The sequence below is a fragment of the Megascapheus bottae genome, chromosome 6 (genome assembly GCF_031878675.1).
Source record: "Megascapheus bottae isolate mThoBot1 chromosome 6, mThoBot2.hap1, whole genome shotgun sequence".
NCBI classification, from domain to species: domain Eukaryota; kingdom Metazoa; phylum Chordata; class Mammalia; order Rodentia; family Geomyidae; genus Megascapheus; species Megascapheus bottae.
The window spans coordinates 25,278,007-25,299,018 of NC_143514.1; the positions used below are offsets into that span (position 1 = coordinate 25,278,007).

Below are 21,012 nucleotides of genomic sequence, written 5' to 3' on the forward strand. Positions count from 1 at the left end.
TAGGCCAAACTCCCGGCCCCTCATTGAAATTTTTTGTTGTTATTGTTTTTTTGTTGTTGTTGTTTATTTTGTTTTGGTCCATTTTTCTGCATAAATATCAGTTTGGAGAGGCTGCCATTAAAAAGCCAATCAGTACCTTGCTCTGAGTATTGGAGAAAGAAGGAGATATGTTTGTTGTGTATCAAGAACTGAATATTTATGATAGTATTTGACCAAGCTGCATACATAATTTTGGTAAATGTTTACATTTAAACTAAGATTAAGAAAACCTTAAAAACCATCTCCATACTCATTGTTACTGTTTGCCAGCTTGTCTTGGCGTATTTTCACCAAGGTGTTTATATGAAGTTACCTTATTATATTTGTTTTTTACTTGTGTCCACATTTAGAATATAAGCTCCAGGAACTTTGTGTATTATTTTTATTATTATTTTTTTTGCCAGTCCTGAGTTTGAGTTCAGGGCCTGAGCACTGTCCTTGGGCTTTCCTCAAGGCTAGTGTGCTACCCTGAGCCACCGTACCACTTCTGGCTTTTTCTATGTATGTGGTACCGAGGAATCAAACCTGGGTCTTCGTGCATGCTAGGCAGGCACTCTACCACTAGGCCAAACTCCCGGCCCCCTGAATAATAAATTATTTGTGGTTTAAAAAGTAACCTTAATGATTTATATTCCTTTTGTCACTAGAGTGGTTTTGTTGAAATAATTAACTTAAATAGTTGGTGAGTTGGTAAGTTTGGGGTAGTTTTAGAAGTAAGTATCTAAATGATATCAGGATGAAAAGGTGTATAAGAAAGGAAGATCTCAAGAGATTTTACTAAACATAATTTTGAACAAAATATGTCCTCTTACCATTTATAGACATTGCAATCTTGGACATGTGACATAATTTTTTCTGTACCTGGGTTTTCTTTAAAGTAAGAGGGATAATCACAGTACTTCAAAGAATTGTTGAGTTGGTTGAAATAGTTGATATGTGTAAGGCATTTAGAATAGTTCCCATTAAGTGCATATGAAATGTTAACTAATGTCATCTGCTAAGAAATTCCAGTAAGAAGCCAGGCATGGTGGTTCCAGCCTGTAATCCTAGCTTCTGGGAGTTGAAGATCAGGGAATTTTTTTTATTTCAGCCCTTTCCTTTGTCATTGTCATTTCTCAGAAGAAACGTAATTCACATGTTAATGGCTTTACCTCTATACACAGAGAAATATGAGTCTATATGTGAATGAGCACACAGTTTTATACAACCGAGGTCACAGCCCTCATACAGAAAAAGTCCATGATTTTTTCCCTGGATAAATTGTGGACTTCCTTGTCAGAACGGGCATTACTAGCCACAGCTTGAGAGTAGTTCCTTTTCTGGATGAACATAATGTATTTTGCCCCTTTCCTGGAACATACATTATAATTTTGTTCTGGATATTTTCTCTCTTAGTATCAGAAGTCAGCCTTTTCCTCACACTCTACTACTTCTTCCTTTGGTACTCTGAAGACCAGCGTGTCCTTTAAATCTATGAGCATGACCTGAGGGCAATAGAAGTTTCTCCTGGTATTGTGTTTAACTTACTATGCAAGCAGCTTTTGCTTTCTTGAGCACAAGTAGGTCAAGGAATATATTCCCAACTGTGAACTTCAAGACACAGTGATTCACTCCCCCCGCCCCACTTCACTGCTTTCTAAGTCACATTTCTTATTTCTTTAGAGGAAGACTTCCTTTGTGTCAATTAACTTCTAGTTTAACCTTTCAGATAGAGAAAGGAGCAAATTAATACTTAAATTCTCTTCTAGAATTTCCCTCCAACATTAGAATCTTTATGAGTTTGAGGTAGGCTCAAAAATGTTTCTAAAGCTATCCACACCCTAATCCCTGGTGCCTATGACTATTATGTTATTTGGCAAATAAAAAGATTTAATAGATTTAATTAGGGACTTAGTGATGGAAAGATTTTCCTTGGTTATCTGAATGAGCCTTAATTATAATTACAACTGTCCATGTAAAAAAGGCAGAGCTGACTTGGCTATTGAAGGCCCAGAATTTGGAGCTGTGTGGCTTGAGCCAGGGAGCAGCAGCTGCCACTGACTCAGTACCAAATTCCTAATAATTTGAAACGAATACTGAGCTCTATTCCCAATATTCTGTAATTTTGTTTATTTTAAAAAATTGTTTCTGGTTAATTCTATTTCTTTTGATGTGCTTCACAAATATCCAAACAGAACTATATATTTAGAACTAAGGTAAAAGCTTAAAATGGCACTTTGTCATATAATTAGGGATTTGGTTAGCTACTAAACTCACCTGCATGCTAGCGATACTCATTTACTAAGTCTTTGCTTAGCCATGGTTCTAGGTTCTTGCAGTGTGGTATTCCCTCCCAGGGGACTCTTCCAGCCCACTGGTTCTTGGAGGTAAGGGATAAATTTTGTTCCCACAATGTCTGAGGATGTGCTTCTAGTATGCAGCCAGTAGAGGCCACTGCAAAGAATTAGTTTCAAAGACTAAAAATACAGGGTTTGGGAACCCTGGCTCATCTCTGTCTCCAGCTCTGCTTCACTGGTCTGACTGCAGCCTCCAGCCTGAAGACTCCCTAAGAAAGCAAATTAGTAACCACCTTGAAATTGCTTGTTCTGTCTCTCCCTTCTGGCCAGTGATTCTTAACCCTGGCTCTGCTCTTGATTTGCAGTCACCATTCTCACTTGCAGCCATGATCAAGGATTCTGTTCTAAGTGAGGTTTCTTTGAGGGTTATAATGCCCTAAGTAAAGCAACCTAGAGGTTTTCAAGTTTAAGACACTGTTTTGCAAATGATTTCTCATTTTTAGTCCTTGCTAAGGGACATCTTTAACAAGAGTTTTGATGTCACAAGATACGTCCATCAAAAATAGTTCTCTATTAGCATTTAATCTGTCTCTAATGGATTTTTAGTAGTAGTTGAGAGCTTTGAACTCAGGACCTCACACTTGGTATGCAGGTGTTCCAGCACCTCATCCATCCAATACTCTACCCACCCCACCACTCGTCTCCCACTCTTTGTTTTTATTTTCTTCGGGTTTTTTTTTTTTTTTTTTTTGGTCTTTCTGTCTTTTTTCTTTTTGGTCATGGGGTTTGAATTCAGGGCCTGGGAGCTGTCCCTGACCTTTTATGCTCAAGGCTAGAGCTCTAGCACTTTGAGCCATAGTTCCACTTCAGATTTTCTAGGGGTTAATTGGAAGTAAGAGTCTCATCATTCTCCCCATACCTCTCCACCCTATTCTCTCAATTTTCTTTATTTTGTAGGATATGCATTGAATTTTATGACTGAGAAAGAGCAAGGTAAAAGTAAAAACTATCAGAACATAGAACATGCAAATAAATGAGGAAGTTACATTTCAGGGACTCTTCATACATTTCACAGATCATAAGATATGTATATACTTATGTAATTGTAAGTATGACATCTTGAAAAATGAGATCGTATATATACTGTTCTGAAATCCACTTCTTAAAACACTATATCTTGTCTGCACAGATCTACATCATTATCTTAATAGTAAATCAGTAGTATTGCCTTTTATATCCCTCTAAAGCTTGGCACAACTAGTTCCTGTTGGTGGACATTTAGGTGGTTTCTAAACATTCATGATCACTTTGTTCAGAAACCCAAGTGTTGGCATTTCTAGGCAGAGGCAGCTCGTCTCTGCTTCACTCAATATTGGCTGGGAGTATTTGAAGGCGAAGGCTGAATCATCTCATCCGCATGCACTTATATGTCTGGTAGTTGACACTGGACATGAGTTGAAAGCTTAGGTGGCCTTTTGACCAGGATACCTATACCTACCGCAAAATAGTGGCTGGTGCAAAGGAGAAGTGCTCATGAAAGAGAGAGCAAGAAGCTGTGTCACCCTCCATGCTCTGTTTTCAGAAGTCACACAGGTTCTTTCCACTATATTTTGTTCCTTGAGGCAACCACAGAACCCTGCCCAATTTCCAGGAAAGGGAAACGGTTTCATGCGTTGGAGGCCCTGTGGTCTTATAAGGTACTACTTCTCTAGCCGTCAGTGAGAAGTCCTTCAGCTACAGCAAAAGTCCATCTTGCTTTAATTACTAAGTACTCAGAATGTCCAACTCCAAAGCTCTGTGATCTAGATAAAACCTTTACAACCACTAACAAGATTTTCATTTTTTTATATTCTCTAAATAAAGTCTTAGAAGCACCATTTTTCCATCGGAAGGCTATGTATAAATGACTATTTTCCTAATGTCTATAGATGGTTAAGCTGCATTAGATATTAGGTCATTCTACAGCATTTTTGAATTCTCAGTTGCTTGTTATACAAGGAACGGGATTTCCATGTCCAAGGAAGCAGAGGTGAGAGAGAGTACCATGTGGAGAACTACAGCTGGAGCCAAAGCAGGGAAGGGAAAAGTAACAGCTGAGTTGAACTCCCCAGGCAAGGAGAAGCTACAGAAAGGTAAGGGGAAGCAAGAGGACCTTCACATTTGAATTTTTTTTCTCAAATTTGACTTTTTTTTTTCTTGTCAGTCATGGGGCTTGAACTCAGAGCCTGGGTGCTGTCCCTGAACTTTCTTTCCTCAGAGTTACAGCTCTACCACTTTGAGTCACAGCATCACTTCCAGTTTTCAGGGGATTAATTAGAGATTAGAGTCTCACATAATTTCCTGCCCCCCTCTGGCTTTAAACCATGACCCTCAAATCTCAGCCTCCTGAATAGCTAGGATTATAAGCATGAGGGTCACCAACACCCAGCTTCAATTTTAAATTTTAATCACTTTAATGCTGAGATTTAAAAACTGCACTTGGGATGCTTATATTCCAATTCACCTATTTACTAACTATATCATTTAGAATTTGTTTAGAATCTTACATACTATGGCTAAGTGAAATAAGAAATTTATGCTTGTGGTTGTTGTTTTTAATATTTTATGTGAAGATTTTTTTTTACTCTTTTTCTTTTATTCACTTCTTTTTCTTTCCCTTATGGTTTATCCTCTGTTGTTGTTTTATCTGATTTTGGCACCTGGTGCATTGTATATATCTATATATATTTTGCTTATTTGAATCAGGGGAAGAAAGGGGAAAAAACAAGACGATGAGTCAAAGGATGAACCAGTATAGTAGCAATATTCACAAAACAGTATGTTAGAAATGAACTCTATAACCTGGGAGGGTTTTGGGGGGGAAGTGGGAGAAAACATGGGAAGGAGTAACCATGTTCAAGAAGTAATGTGCCCACTACCATACGAATGTAACTGCAACCCCTTTGTACATCACTATGATAATTTTAAAAGAATATTGTATACTCTTTCAACCTGTAGACACAACTTGTAGTTTTCAGTTTTTCTTCTGCTTCTGATATATTTGGCTGAGGCTTTTTTCCCCACTGATGAATTATTGTGAATAAGTTTGAGTAATTCCTGGTAAGTGTACAGTGCGCGTGCACGCGTGTGCATATGTGTGACAGTATTGGGGCTTGAACATAGGGACTCTTGCTTGCACATGACTTGTTTTGCTCCTAGCTACTGTTTGCCACTTGAGCCACACAGCCACATCCAGTGTTTTGGTGGTTAATTGGAGATAAGAGTCTCGAGGACTTTTCTGCTCAGGCTGGCTTTAAATCTCACTCCTGAAATCTCAGCCTCCAGAGTAGCTGATTACAAACTGGAGTCCTTAGTCCTAGGACAGCTTTAGTTCTTGGTTGTTATATTGTTTGGTTTTGTTCCAATCCTGGGGCTTGAATTTAGGGCACTGTCCCTGCGCTAGGGTCCCAAGGCTAGTGCTCTAACACTTGAGCCTCAACTCCACTTTTGGCTTTTTAGTGATTCAACCAAGATAAAAGCCTCATGTGCTTTTCTGGTACCCACTGTCTTTAAGTGGCAATCTCAGATTTCAGCCTCCTAAAGTAACTAGACTACAGGCATGAGTCACTTAGGCCCAACTCAGTTCCTATTTGTTTTCTTCTCTTCTTTCTCTCTCTCTTTCTTTCCTTCCTTCCTTCCTTCCTTCCTTCCTTCCTTCCTTCCTTTCTTTCTTTCTTTCGTCTTTTTTATTTTTTGCCAGTCCTGACTTGAACTCAGGGCTTAAACACTGTCCCTGGGCTTTCTTAAGGCTAGAGCTCACTACCACGTGAGTCACAGCACCACTTCCAGCTTTTTCTATATATGTGGTACAGAGGAATTGAACCCTGGTCTTGGTGCATGCTAGGCAAGCACTCTACCACTAGGCCCAACTCCAGGCCCTGTTTGTTTGTTTTCTGTCGGTTATAGGACTTGAACCCAGGGTCTTGGTGCTGTCCCCAGCTCTTTTGCTCAAGGCTGGCACTCTACTACTTTTTAGGCATATAGTTCCTCTTCCTCCTTCTGAATGGTTAATTGGAGATAAGAGTCACTACTTTCCTGCCTAGGCTGGCTTTGAACCATGATCCTCAGATCTCAGCCTCCAGAGTAGCTAGGATTATAAGCATGAAACCTCAGCACCCACCTTAGTTACCTGTGTGTGTGTGTGATCAATCGTAGGGCTTGAATTCTGGGCCTGTTGAGTAGCTAGGATTACAGGCATGAGCCACAGTGCCCGGCTAGTTGCTATTTTTTAACTGAGAGTTCTTTTGTGTGTATTTAAATGAGGTGTAATTTTCTTTACCTGAGACCATTAGGGTAATAAATAGTAGATGGCTTAATATGATTGTCCATTTATGAAGAATCTGATAAAAGCTGAGAAACTTACTTTTGTTTCTCTGTGATCTGTGTTGAGGATTTCATAAGGCCTGGAGTGGCTTATATCATTTCTATAATATCCAGGCATCTAGAATCCTTGACAAGGCTCTAGTGTATGCTGAGAGGGCAAGAAAATGCAGAAGCACAAAAGAATGGTTCATTTCTGCCGCCTCACTCTCTACCCAGGATTCTTAGAATGAATGACCCAATACAGAGACTTTTTTTTTTTTGGCCAGTCCTAGGCTTGAATTCAGGGCTTGAGCACTGTCCTTGGCCTTTCTCAAGGCTAGAACTCTACCACTTGAGCCACAGCACCACTTCTGTCTTTTTCTATGTATGTGGTACTGAGGAATTGAACCTGGGTCTTCGTGTCTTCGTGCATGCTAGGCAAGCACTCTACCACTAGGCAAACTCCCAGCCTTCCAATACAGAGACTTATTTCCTTGTTAAGCCTGGATATGGGTTTTCCCGAGTGCTGTGTTAAGATGGCCTCTTGGAGAAATAGAAAATTTCAGCAGTCTCAAAAAATAAGATTCAATTACGTGACAGTTACACAGTTCACTGTAGACAGAAAAATGTCTTCATACCTTTTAAACATGTGATTATTTTTGTTTTAATAAGATACTGTTTCATTTCCCCCCTTCTTGTAAATTTCAGATTTTAGAATCAGAAATCTTTATTTGTCCAGTGGGATAAAGGATAGGAACATTTTGTTTGTTTTGTTTTCTATCAGTCCTGGTGCTTGGACTCAGGGCCTGAGCACCTTCCTTGGGGATTCCTCAAAGGTAGCTCTTTACTACTTGAGTTCAGCACCACTTCTGGCTTTTTCTGTGTATATGGTACCGTGGAATCGAACTCAGGACTTCATGCATGCTAGGCAAGCACTCTACCACTAGGCCATGCTGCCAGCTCCGGCTAGGGACATCTTGATAAGTTCTCCATCAGGAATTTCACTACTATATACTATAGTCAGGTCAGTGGCTCACACCTGTAATCCTAGCTACTCAGGAGATCTGAGGATCTCAGCTGAAAGCTTGCCTAACCATTCACTTCTTATCTCCAATTAACCACCAATAAACTAGAAGTGGTAGAGTGCTAGACCCTTAAGCAAAAATACAGCCCAGGGACAGTACCCAAGTCCTGAGTTTAAGCCCTAGAACTCATGCATGAACATGTGTGCATGCACGCTCATGCACACACACAAACACACACACATACACACACAGACTATGCTACAGTATATATATGGACTTACTTTGATGACCTGAGTGCACTCGTATCCATAGCAGTTTAGTGTTTAGTATTATTATTACCATCCACGAGTATATTCTTTGATTTGCTAGACTCACTGCATATTTTTCCAAGTTGTGTTTGTGAACAACAATATAAAACATTTGAAAGCAATTGTACTTTTAAAAGAAAAACACATCTTTTCCTCAGTAAACTTCCACGGTTGGTTTGGTTGGTGTATGGAATTCTTTTTTTTGGCAGTTTATTTTATTCTGAATATAATCTATACAGAGGGGTTACGGGTAGGAATTCTATTTTGATGGTGTGCAGTTGTTTTACACGAGCCCATGACTCTCAAACAACTCATCAGCCATGCAAGAAGTGAATTCATCAGACAGGCTTTAATCTGCCTTTCACTGAGAGATTTAATTTCCTCATGGGGACCTAGCTGTTACATAGTGTCTGGCTTGGCAATGGCAGCCTAGCAACGGTAGAACTTCCTGCCCTGGGCAGCCGCTCTGTAGAACTTCCTGCCCTGGGCAGCCGCTCTGGGGTTCAAGGGCACTGGGAGATGTTAATTATTTACAGTGGTGGCTTAGCAGAGCTGGGGGAGAGCCCATGGGCCCTGTCCTTGGGAATGAATTGCTTTCTCTGCTCAAGTGCCCACAGAGGATGTGTTTATCTGAGGACTTGAAAATAGGCTGGTTTAATTATGCATTTCTTGGTGAGTCAAAAGCAATTTGTAGAGCTGGATGAATGATCATTAAATTTAATCCAAGTAGTCAAACATTACTGGAACTTTTAGAGTAGCATTTTAAGTTCTGCAAACAAGAAAGCACCAATTCAAAAAGTAAATACTACATCCTACATTTGTAGGTTAAAACAATCAAAGCCCCAGCACTAAGCCAGGTATGCAGTCTGTCACAATGAAGAGTAGAAGACATTCCTATTGGGTGTTTGTTTGGTTTTGTTTGTTGTTGCCAGTCCCAGGGCTTGAATTCAGGGCCTGAGCACTTTCCTTGGGCTTTCTACCACTCAGGGCCATAGCACCACTTCCATTTTTTTTCTATGTATGTGGTACGGAAGAAGCGAACCCAGGGCAGTGCATGGTAGGCAAACACTCTCCCACTAGGCCATCTCCCAGCCGACATTCCCATTGTTAATGGTAACAAAAATGTTAAAGACACATATGAGGACCAAAGAACAGAGAAATGCTGTCATTTCTCTGGTTGAGTATACATGTACCTGAGAAAGAATTGGAGGCAGCATTTAATAAGTGCCAACCTTGCCAGATCTTGGCACTGTATTGGGATGAGGCTGGGTAGGTGTGATTAAGCCTCATTTTCCAGTCAGAGTAACTGAGAGAGGACAGTGTAGCAATGAACTCTGAACTTTGGACACAGGTCTTTTAGCCCCTAAAGCTTTTTGCTTTTCACTAGTCTGGCTATAGGCCAGAGTAAAGGACTGACAGGAAAAGATGAACTTGACCTAGTCCACTTGAGGGGAATAGGCTGTAAGGAGGAGGGCAGGACTATGGAGATTGGAAGGAGACCCGATAGCTAACTCCGTTTTCTACTTCTTGTTCAATGGGTCCACAATTTCTCTTACAAGTGGGTTACTTCCTAGCGTGGTCTCAGCTGTGTTTTTTGCTGGGATTTTCAGCATGTTTCTTGTCCTTCAAATGGAGGGCCTGGACTAGAGAAAGGGTTTGTAAAAGAGCCTCAGAGAAAATGCATCGCATGGGTTTATGAATTTGTTGGAGTTCCGGTCTTGGTGTTAAAGAGAAGTACAGTGTGTAATTAAAACCCTGCCGGCTGGCGGGCTTGAGGGTTTCCTTTGGATCCTTCACATTCCCTGCATCCTTTCCCAGGTACAAATTAATATGAGATCGTGAGGTTCTTCTTTATTTCTCCTGCTTCCTGCCCCCCACAGTCAACCCCTTGTACATCCAGTCTTACCTAGTAATTGCTACTTACTAGACTTGAACCCAGAGCATCAACCCAGCACCATTTTCCCTTGATAAACAGCTGTAGCTCTTGAGTACTTGCTGGTTATCAACTTGCTTTTGAACATCAGCTACTCTACCTTTATCCCAGTAGTCCTGGAGCACCTAAACACACTGCACAAGTCTGAGATACCTGATAATGAAGAGTGATGAGATCTCAACATAACAGGCTCTGATTGCCAATGGGACCCCGGCAGTGATTGGACACAGGCTGGTGTCCAGTAAAACCAAGATTATAAGGACAAAAGGAAGAAATATATCATCTCCTGACAACTAGCACACCAGAAACATGGAAAACCCTCTGTTTAGTTTCTATAACAAGAATGTTACAATCATTTTGTGTTTGTACATTAGGCAGGATAATAACATGTATTTACTGCTTACTCTATGCTGGTTACTATACTAAGCTCTTTTCTTAGTAATCCTGAGCCAGACACTTAGTCAATACCCATTGCTTTAGGCTGAGACAACAGTGTGTTCAGCCGCTGGTAGCATTTTGTGGTTCACAGTCACAACACTATCTGTTTCCTTGGCTCCCAGCCACTGCACCAAGGGATTTGGGACTGGATAATGGAACACACTTCTAGAAAACTACAGGATGAATCCCTCACTCCCTTCAGCTCTTTGCTCCAGTGTCACCATCATTGGCCACCCCTTGCATATAGCAGGTACATAATGTATTTTTGCAAGTGAAAGCCCTACAGAAAGTGAGAACGTCCTTGGGTGGGAGGCTGCATGGCATGTTTGGTGAATAGGAAGCCAGCATGACTGGGCCTCCATGATAGGAAGGGAGAATGGGTTGGGAGACCCAGGTGGTGGCACGAAGGAGAGCCTGGGCACAGGAGGATTTGGAGGGTGCAGTAAAACCTTTGGCTCAGACTCTGAATGATCCAGGAAGCTGAGGAAGCACTGGGTGCAGAAGAATGGCAACTTCTGACTCTGTTTAAAACTACTAGATGGGAGTCAGGCATCCTAGCTATTCAGTAGTCTGAATCTACCTGGAATCACAATGTCTTCCTTTAGCCTATTGCTGGTTTATTTTCTTTATTTTTAATTGTGAGATTTAATTATTTATTTATTTTTCTTAGTTTTTATACAGGTGATGAACAAGTGGTTCATTTTCTACTGTTAATTAGCTTTATAGCTCTTGGATAAACCCACCTTGGTCTTCATGTTTTGTTCTTTTTTTTTTTGGTTGTGGGGCTTGAACATTCTGGGCCTGGGTGCTGTCCATGACCTGTTCAGCTCAAGGCTAATGCTCTCCCACTTTGAGCCAGAGCACCACCTCTGGCTTTTTCCAGTGTGTAGTACTGAGGAATCGAACTCAGGGCTTCCTTCCTGCAGGCTAGGCAAGCACTCTACCACTAAAGCCACAACTCCAGATCATGTTATATTTATTTATTTATTTATTTATTTACTTTTTGCCAATCCTGGGTTTGAGCTCAGGGCCGAGCACTGTCCTTGGACTTTCTCATACCACTTGAGCCTCAACACCACTTCTGGCTTTTTTCTATGTATGTGGTACCAAGGAATCGAACCTGGGTCTTTGTGCATTCTAAGCAAGCACTCTACCACTAGGCCAAACTCCAGGCCCTCATGTTTTATTCTTTTAAGAACTGTTTCTATCTGGCTGGTTGCCTGTGATTCAACTTAAGAGGCTGAGATCTGAAGGCCATGGTTTAAAGCCAGCTCTGGCAGACAACTCTACAAGATTCTTTTTTTTTTTGCCAGTCCTGGGCTTGAGCTCAGGACCTGAGCACTGTCCTTGGACTTTCTCAAGGATAGAGCTCTACCACTTGAGTCTCAGCACCACTTCCGGCTTTTTTCTATATGTGGTACTGAGGATTCGAACCCGGGTCTTCATGCATGCTAGGCAAGCACTTTAACCACTAGGCCAAACTCCCAGCGCAACTCTACAAGATTCTTATCTCCAGTCAACCACCAAAAAGCCAGAAGTAGAGCTGTGACTCAAGCAGTGGAATGTTAGCCTTGAACAAAAATGCTCAGTGAGAGTGTCTAGGTCCTGAGTTCAAGCCCCAAGACTGGCACACACATACAAAAAAGTATCTATCTTGATTTGTTTAGAACAAGATTACAATTTTTGCAGTGGCTCAGGGGAAGCACATTTTCTGATAGTTGGCCAAAAGCAACATGATGGTCAGAGTAGAGTTAGATTTCCAATTCAGTTTGTGAGTGAATGACAAACACCAGGTCTGAAGAGATGTGGAAATTTCTGTAGTACTATAGGAAAATGAAATCCTCTTATTAAAGACTTTAACATCATTTGACACAAAATCCGGTACATACTTAGTACAAAACGGAAATAAATCATACTGTTACCATTCAAATATTTTATTAGTAGTGAAATAAACAACTATACTTACAAATAAACATACATGTTGAATTTGATAGTTCACCTTGCATAAAAATAATGAATGAAAAGTACAATCATCTATGTAGAAGTCTCCCCAAATGCCCCATTCAAAAACTCTATTACACATCCTTGTATTAGACCTTCTCTGTGACTTTTATTAGGCCAAGACTGATAAGAACTGCCTTTTCCAATTCCAAATAACTCTCATAATCCAATTTCACCTCAGCTTCCATTTGTTCTTTTGACTTCGTATATACTCTCTAGGGAGAAACAAAGTAAGACAGTCGTATAAATCACTGATAGGTGAGAAGTTTATCTATCTATCTATCTATCTATCTATCTATCTATCTATCTATCTATCTATCATCTATCTATGTATCTATTGGGAGACTGAGAGAGAAGTTTTTGAGAGCCAGGAATGTTAGAAGGGCAGTGTTGTGTCAGGGAGGGGCTATCTCTGATACTTCTCACCAGGAGAAAGGAAAGGAAAAAGGGAGAGAGGAAGGGACCAAGGGAGGGAGAGGAGAATAGCCACCCTCCTTCAGTCTTCTTCCCCACAGCTTTGCCTTCCTTTAGTGACCTGATGGACTTGTCACTGAGTGGAGGCTGCAGAACTGTTTTGAATAGCTCTCTTCTTAGTCCCATGTAGATGGGGAGTTTGTGAGTTCATAACGCCAATGGCTAGCTTCCCCAGTTTTGGTTTTCAGCTGTAATTCCAACTGGAAGTTTTTCTATCCTCTGTGTTGTTTGAGCTGTAATTACTGTTGTCCTCTTATTAAGAGATGAGCTGATGTTTGTGGGGTGGGGGTTTTGATTTCCCCGAGGTCTGAGGTGATGGCCTTAGCCTGGCACCTAGAGGACTCACAAAGACCAACCCTGATGCAGGCCTGTGTGATCCTCTCACTCTCTGCAATGACTCTAATAATGAACCTTTGCTAGCACTTTCCATGTGCCAGTTGCTGGTAAAACACTATAAATATTTCAACTCACTTAATCCCTATCACAATATTCTGAGGTTCTGAAAATGACGGTTCTTCCCCACCCCCTTCCTATGGAGACAATTTTGATTAACACTAATTGTTTTTCCTTAGTGACCTTTTTCATGTTCCAAATGCAACAGAGGAGCCTGTTTCAACTCAGTCCTTTATCCATGGTTTAGTTCCAGGGGAAATTATGTAAATAGCAGCTGTACTTAAAAGAAGGTATTGTGTTCAATGGAACACAACAGGGAGTTGGAAAAGTTTTGGAAAGAAAGCATAACAGAGTTTTAAGGTAGCACTATTTTAATTCTCAATCATCTGAAAAAGTACTTCCTATGCAAATTCTCCCTTAGGTTATTCACAGTCCCCTGACATGATAGCTAGGAGCTGTTGCTATGGATGGGATTTAATATCAGTAACAATTATGCATAAATTCACAGAGGGCAAGAATATCATCCAAAATGTCAGCCATAATTTGTAAGTGTGGAAAACAAAGCCCTCCACCCCAAAACTGAACAATGAAGACCAATTTGTTTGTAGCCATGTGACACAATGAAAAATTAATTGAACATTGCTTTTGAAAAGAGTTCTCTTGCTCTTACTGCAGCAATTAGTATTTATTGACAAGTGATAACATTAATCTATTTATGAACCTGGTATATTACACAATATTCCACACACTGATGCTTTTAGTGGAGACCTAGTAGTCATTTTTTTTTTTTTTTGCCAGTCCTGGGCTTAAGCTCGGGGCCTGAGCACTGTCCTTGGATTTTCCTCAAGGCTAGAGCTCTACCACTTGAACCTCAGCACCACTTCTGGCCTTTTCTAAGTATGTGGTACCAAGGAATCAAACCCAGGTCTTCGTGCATGCTAAGCAAGCACTACACCACTAGGCCAAACTCCCAGCCTCCCATTGGGGGTATATTTGTAGACCAGAGGGTTCCATGATGGAACGATGAAGACAGGAGGCTAAAGGAAGGGTGGGCAGAAGAGAAACATAACTGATATGATCTCAAGTTAGGATGAGAGAACTAAATTTACAGAATATTTAAAGCCAATCTGTAGTGGGTAAGAAAACACAACACCATCCCAGGACTTACATACACCTATATATAATTAATATATTATATATACTTGTATATTGTATATTATATATATATTAAATAACAAGAAGCAGAGAAATGGGAGGTTGGGTTGAGAGTTCATGCATCCTGTCCCCAGTTCTCCTTTTTTAAAAAATGCTCCACAGCAGCAGTATGCTACCTTACGGTAAGACTCATGACTGACCCGTCGAGAATTAGAGTTATGATAGCTCCCATTTGATGACTGTTGACTATGTGTCGGGTAGATTTTCTAGATTTTTAGTTGTCATTGATGGTAGCTCTTAAAGCTCAGCCAAGACTGGAACATTATTATGGATCTCATAGCCTCTAAGTGGCAGAGCAGGGCTTTGATCCCTGTAGTATTAGTCTTTTAGTATTGCCAGCATAAATGCCTTATTCATTACCTATGAAAATGCTATAGAATGCAGACATTGAACTTTTGACTTACTGTAGGTGTATTAAAAAAACACTTTGAAATGACTGTACATTATTGAAACTTGAGTAGGGTTGAATCTCACTGAACTGGTAGTTCATACAGTTGGTGAGCTAAAAATAATCAAATACTCTCTTCACTAATAAAGATAAGAGAACACCTGGGCATCAAGAGGCTGAGCTGTGATGGACAAAGTTCACAGCCCAGGGAAGGAAAGTACAGGAGATTCTTATCTCCAGTTAAACCACCAAAAAGCTAGAAATAGAGCTATGACTCTAATGTAATACAGAACTAGCCTTGAGCACAAAAGCTCAAGGACAGTTCTTAGGCCTTGAGTAAAGCCCCAGGATTGGCACAAAACCAACCAAAAAGCTAGGGGAGAAAAGTGGGAGAGAAACATGGGAAGGAGTATCAATGTTCAAAAAGTAATGCACCCACAAATGCACCTGACAAATGTAACTGTAACCCCTCTATACATCACCTCGATAATAAAATACAATTTAAAAAAGTGAAGAATGTGAACATGTACAGAACCCGAAGACAGGCTCATTACTATTGCAGAAGGGGACAGTAAGTTGCTTTGCTGAACTTTTAACTTACAGTTTTTTTCTTCTCCATTTCTAGCTCCATGTCTCTCCTTTCTTTCTCACGAATATCTTTGCGCTGCTGCACATATTCCAGATGCTTCAGTTCTCTTTCGAAGTAGTAGTTAACGCTGGATAACTGTTGGAAACAGGCAGGTGACATACAGAAATGCCTTCCCCTTCCCCGGGGCCATCACAAAGCTTTGTTCCAATCCCTGCTGCTTGTAATTAGACAGGTCATCTCCTTCCCCATCTACCAACTGTTACCTACTACCTCTTTCTAATCATGGGTAGCTTTATATACTTGAAGTCACTTTTTTCCCCTTTTGCTGGTGCTGGGGTTTGAACTCAGGGCCTGGATGCTGTCTCTGAGCTTTTATGCTCAAGGATAGTGCTCTAACACTTTGAGCCACAGCTCCAGTTTTTTGGTGGTTAATGGGTGATAAGTCTTATGGCCTTTCCTGCCTGGGCTGGCTTTGCGCTGCAATCTTCAGATCTCAGCCTGCTGAGTAGCGAGGTCTACAGGCATGAGCCACTGGCTTACTTGAAGTACTTCTAATCGTGTGTGTGTGTGATTTGGAAATTCTATTCACAGGCCCCAACTACCAAAGAAGCTAGCTCCTTTTGGGAAGCAGGGAAAGCACTGTGCTTAAATTTAGCTAGTTGTGACTTGGAAATTTCCAGGAATAAAATTGGTAGGAGAAAGCTGGAAAAACTGTAATTTTGAAATCAAAATTACTCTTCCCTTCCCTTTCTTTCTTCCTACGTATTCACCTAAACTTGGAAAACCCCAAATGAGAATGTCAATGGAGATCCCCACAGGGACTAGCTACAGACTGGTTCAGGATTCCTGACCCCCTGGAGGGCCTAGCACACAGGCATAAGAATAGAAGCCCAGAGCCAGCCAGCCAGCCACCTTGGCGGAAGACAACTAGAGGTTTGAGAGGAAAACATGTTGCTTGCTAGTTTCCAGGCTGGCATTGAGACTTGTAAGAGATTGCAATGTATATATTTAATGTGGGTTGTATACAAACTTAAGGATTTTTATTCATTGATCTTGTTCTAACATCGTTATTTACATTACTTGAACTCTTAGGCAGGAGGAAAAGGGGGTGAGAGGATGAGGGAAAGATAGAAAAATCTTAACTGGCCCCCTCAGGGAGGGACCTTGAAATGGATCTATAATTCAGTTACAACCTAAAAATAGCATAATTATGAATCCCCAAATAAGTTCTTTTCTCAGAATCTGGGCTTCATTTACTTGGTTTTCTTCCCAGCTTATATTTGGCTTTTCTATCTTCAAACTAATTCACACAACACAAATACTAATACATCTCCCCCTCCTTTCCCTTTGGTAGTATTGAGGATTGATCTCAAGTGTCCTGCCATGTGAGACACACCCTCAAGCCCTTTTTGTTTTACTTTACTCTATACCTGGGGTCTCATGGTTATTAGTTTATTTTTGCCACGGACCATGATCTTCCTGGCCTATAACTCACTTGTAGCTGTGATGACTCACATGCACTAGAGTGCAAGGATTTTTTTTTTTTAATTGAGAGTCTTGAGAACTTTTTGTCCAGGCTGGCCTTACCCTGTGAGACTCCCAATTTTTGCCTCCTAAATAGGGATTACAGGTATAAGCCATCACACTCTGTCTTGTATCTTCTAATTTTTGACTACATAAATCTTTTGTGCTCTTATAAAGCAAAAATGTTGCCATTTTATTTTTAATTTTTGCCAGTTCTGGGGCTTGAACTCAGGGCCTGAGCACTGTCCTTGGACACTTTTGGCTCAAGGCAAGCACTCTGCCACTTGAGCCACAGTGCCACTTCAGGCTTTTCTGTGTATGTGGTTCTGAAGAATTGAACCCAGGGCTTTGAGCCTGCTAGGCAAGCATACTACCACTAGGCCACACTCCCACCCTCCAAAATGTTGCCATTTTAAATATTTTCCCCTGTAGCCCCCTCCTGACCCTCTCCCCCATCGCCCCTGGTTCTGGGGTTTGAACACAGGGACTGGGTTCTGTGCCTGAGCTTTTTGTTGTTGTTGTTGCTAACGCTCTACTTCTTGAGCCACAGCTCCATGCCATTGCTTTTTGATAGTTAATTGGACAACAGATTTTCCTGCCTGGGCTGTCTTTGAACTGTGATTCTCAGGTCTTAGCCTTCCGAGTAACTAGAATTACAGGATTGAGTCACTGACACCTGGCTTAAACAGACTTCGTAAGAAATCCTCAAAGCTAAAAATTACTGACCTCATTGGCAGATGGGCGACTTAATGTCCAAGGAATTTCTAATATATGCAGTGTTCCATAATAATCAGCTATGGCTACAAATTGTTGCTTAGCTGAAAGATGGAAAACATGGGGAGAAAATTCAGCAAATAGATATTTAGGAAGGTCAATACGAAATGTGTTTTGTTTTGTTGTTTCCCAAAGGGCTTGCTGTGGTTTCAGTGCTTTTGGAAAGTTGGTCCCTTGCACAGGACTGGTTGATGGAAACATTTAAGTAGTCAAGTAGTCATTTTTTCCAAGGAATGAGATGACAGCTGGTGCTCTGAGTCTTAGTCAGCATCACTGCCATTGAAACCAGGTGCTGCTGGTGTCTGTATAAGGAACGTGGAGGAAGCTCAGCCTCTCTATGGCTGGCCTTGGGGAGAAGCCAGGAGAAGCATGGAAAGATTGTCTAAGACACATCACAAGGCACAGTTCACCAACGTAGCCAGTGCTACCAAATACCATTATGCACATGGGGCTCAAACCCACAGGGCCAGCATTTCCAAAGGGAAATTATGCAAAATGCTTCGGAATTGTTATTTTCTCTCTCATCCTAGAAGATGTTTCCCTATTCTCATTTTCAGAGGGTCCAAACTGCTCAAACATGGATTCATAATTTTTTTTTTTTTGGCAATCCTAGAGCATGAACTCAGGGCCTGGGCACTGTCTATGAGCTTTCTCAAGGCTAACACTCTATCACTTGAACCACAGCACAACTTCTGGCTTTTTCTGTGGCAAGCACTCTACCACTAGGCCACACTCATAACTTTTTATAGGTGCAAAGACAGTGTTTTGTAGCAGAGATTGAAAAGAGACAGTTAGAGGACACATACAACTAGGCAGTCACTAGACTGTGACACTCTAGAAACTTTCAAGGCAGAACTTTTACATCTAATGTTCCTTTGTGTAGTTGTTGTGGGGCTTGAACTCAGGGCCTGGATGCTGTCCCTGAGCTTTTTGCTCAAGGTGAGCTCTTTACCACTTTGAGTCACAGCTCTACTTGCAATTTTTGAGAGGTTAATGGGAAATAACCTTCAGTTCAAACTGTGATTCTCAGATCTCACTCAGCCTCCTATGTAGCTAGTATTATAGGTATGAGCCACCAGCCAGGCCACATCTATTGTTTCTGAGAGAGAAATGAAGAGAGTGACAGTTTCACATCTGCAAGCAAAGAGAAACTTTTTTAAGAAAACATTTTGGGTTGACAGTGGAGGTATAATTTGGGTAGAGTAGAAAAATTGAGACAGAGGAAACAATGTTTCCTTCACACTTATTATCATGCATTGCTTGAGAAGATTAAATTTTAGAAAGCTATAGAACCCCAGAGAACCACTTGATCTCAGGAGAATTACTGGATATGTCCCTAGAGGAACTACAAAATTATGGAATATTGAAAAAAAGCCGACTTACAATGAAAAGTTAAAGAAATAAAAATGATTCTCTATGGAAAAGAAACAGCAGAGATCCAGGAGTCACTCTGACTTGGGGATGATAAAAAGGATGTTTCTGGTGTGTGGTTCAAGGTCAGCATCTGCCCAACACACTCATCAAGCCCCTGAAATAATGGTTGAGAAGTCAAAACAGAGAGAGAAGCTCAGGGTGTAGCCAACGTTTAAGAGCAAGAGAGAAGAGGAAAGAAGAACAGAAAAGGAAGAAGGACAGGGAAGGGGAAAAGAAAAGAAGGGGAAAGAAAGGGTGGGGGAAAACAGAACTCTCAGAAAAAACATTGCAGCTTTCTAGAAGAATGTGAAAATGTTCCCAAATTACCCAAAATGATATAGTTCATTTGATCAGAATTAATATACCAGAATAGGTCCAGGGTTTGATATAGGTGATCATCGTTATGCAAATATTTTGTGACTGGGCTGGTTCATGGGTTTTCTCCAGTATGTCCCAGATATCTATATATCCATCTTCTCGGCCAATATAGAAAACTCCGGGCCTTGTCAGAGACCAGTGTCCTGAGGTGTACCTTTTAGGTGCACAGCACGATTGAAGAAGGGGTCCAGTCTTTAAACAGAAATTTAAAAAGCGATCAAAGCTTTCGTTATTACCTGAAAAAAACTCGTGGTGGTTTTCTGTAGGGGTAACCAGATGGCTATGATTAATTAACTTTTTTTTTGCCAGTTCTGGGGCTTAAACTCAGGGCCTGAGCACTGTCCTTGGGCCTTCTCAAGGCTAATGCTCTACCACTTGAGCCACAGCCCACTTCTGGCTTTTTTTCTATGTATGTGGTACCAACAAATTGAACCCAGGTCTTCGTGTATGCTAAGTAGGCACCCTACCATTAGGCCAAACTCCAGGCCCTTTTTTTTTTTGCCAGTCCTGGGCTTGAGCTCAGGGCCTGAGCACTGTCCTTGGACTTTCTCAAGGCTAAAGCTCTACCACTTGAGCCTCAGCACCACTTCCGGCTTTTTTCTATGTATGTGGTACCGAGGAATCGAACCCGGGTCTTCATGCATGCTAGGCAAGCACTTTAACCACTAGGCCAAACTCCCGGCCCCCCCTTTTTTTTTTTTTGCCAGTCCTGGGCTTGGGCTCAGGGCCTGAGCACTGTCCCTGGATTTTTCTCAAGGCTAGGGCTCTACCACTTGAGCCACAGCACCACTTTCTGGCTTTTTGCTATGTATGTGGTACCGAGGAATCGAACCCGGGTCTTCGTGCATGCTAGGCAAGCACTCTACCACTAGGCCAAACTCCCGGCCCCAAACTCCAGGCCCTTTAACAACAAATTTATTCCTCTAGAAATTCTTAATTCCTCTTATTGTCTATATATCTATCCATCTTACTTCCTCTATCTATCTATCTATCTATCTATCTATCTATCTATCTATCTATCTATCTATCTATCCATCCATCTATCTGTCCATCTCTATCATGCCAGTAGTGGAATTTGAACTTAGTGCCTTGCATTCTTGCTTCTTTCTCTCAAACTGGACACTGTGCCACTTGAGCCACACTTCCACTTCTGTGTTATAGGGTGTTTATAAAAGGAAAATCTTTTCTTTTCTATTTGTTTTCGTAAACTATATGTTTTGTTTCTTGTCTTAGTTGATTTGTTGAAAAGATCAAATATTCCCATTAAATGGTACTAATAATTCAAATGCTTCAAAATCAATGCCTGGTTCTGTAATTCATGAGCATTAGACACAAGAAGATTAGAAGGGAATTTCACTTATACTTTTACTTTGCTTTCAGATATTTGGTTTCCCACAGAGACATCTATGGTTATCAATAAAGCTAGAAAAGTTAGCCAGTTCCATTTGTGAGCTATGTGTTGCAAATCAACAGCAATTCTCAATCCATAACTTCAGATGAATA

At 41.0% G+C, this 21,012-nt stretch overlaps 1 protein-coding gene across 1 annotated transcript in view; it reads right to left on the reverse strand.

Annotated features, from left to right (window-relative positions):
• Positions 1–12,323: 12,323 nt before the first annotated feature.
• Positions 12,324–21,012, reverse strand: part of Dnai3 (dynein axonemal intermediate chain 3) — a 61,898-nt gene continuing 53,209 nt past the window's right edge. Inside the window, exons 20-23 of the mRNA XM_090334503.1 lie at positions 19,497–19,701; positions 17,671–17,762; positions 15,433–15,555; positions 12,324–12,576 (exon numbers count right to left, since the gene is read on the reverse strand). Of these exons, the coding sequence (XP_090190629.1) occupies positions 12,451–12,576; positions 15,433–15,555; positions 17,671–17,762; positions 19,497–19,701 (546 nt within the window). The 3' untranslated portion in view covers positions 12,324–12,450. The remainder of the gene's footprint in view (positions 12,577–15,432; positions 15,556–17,670; positions 17,763–19,496; positions 19,702–21,012) is intronic.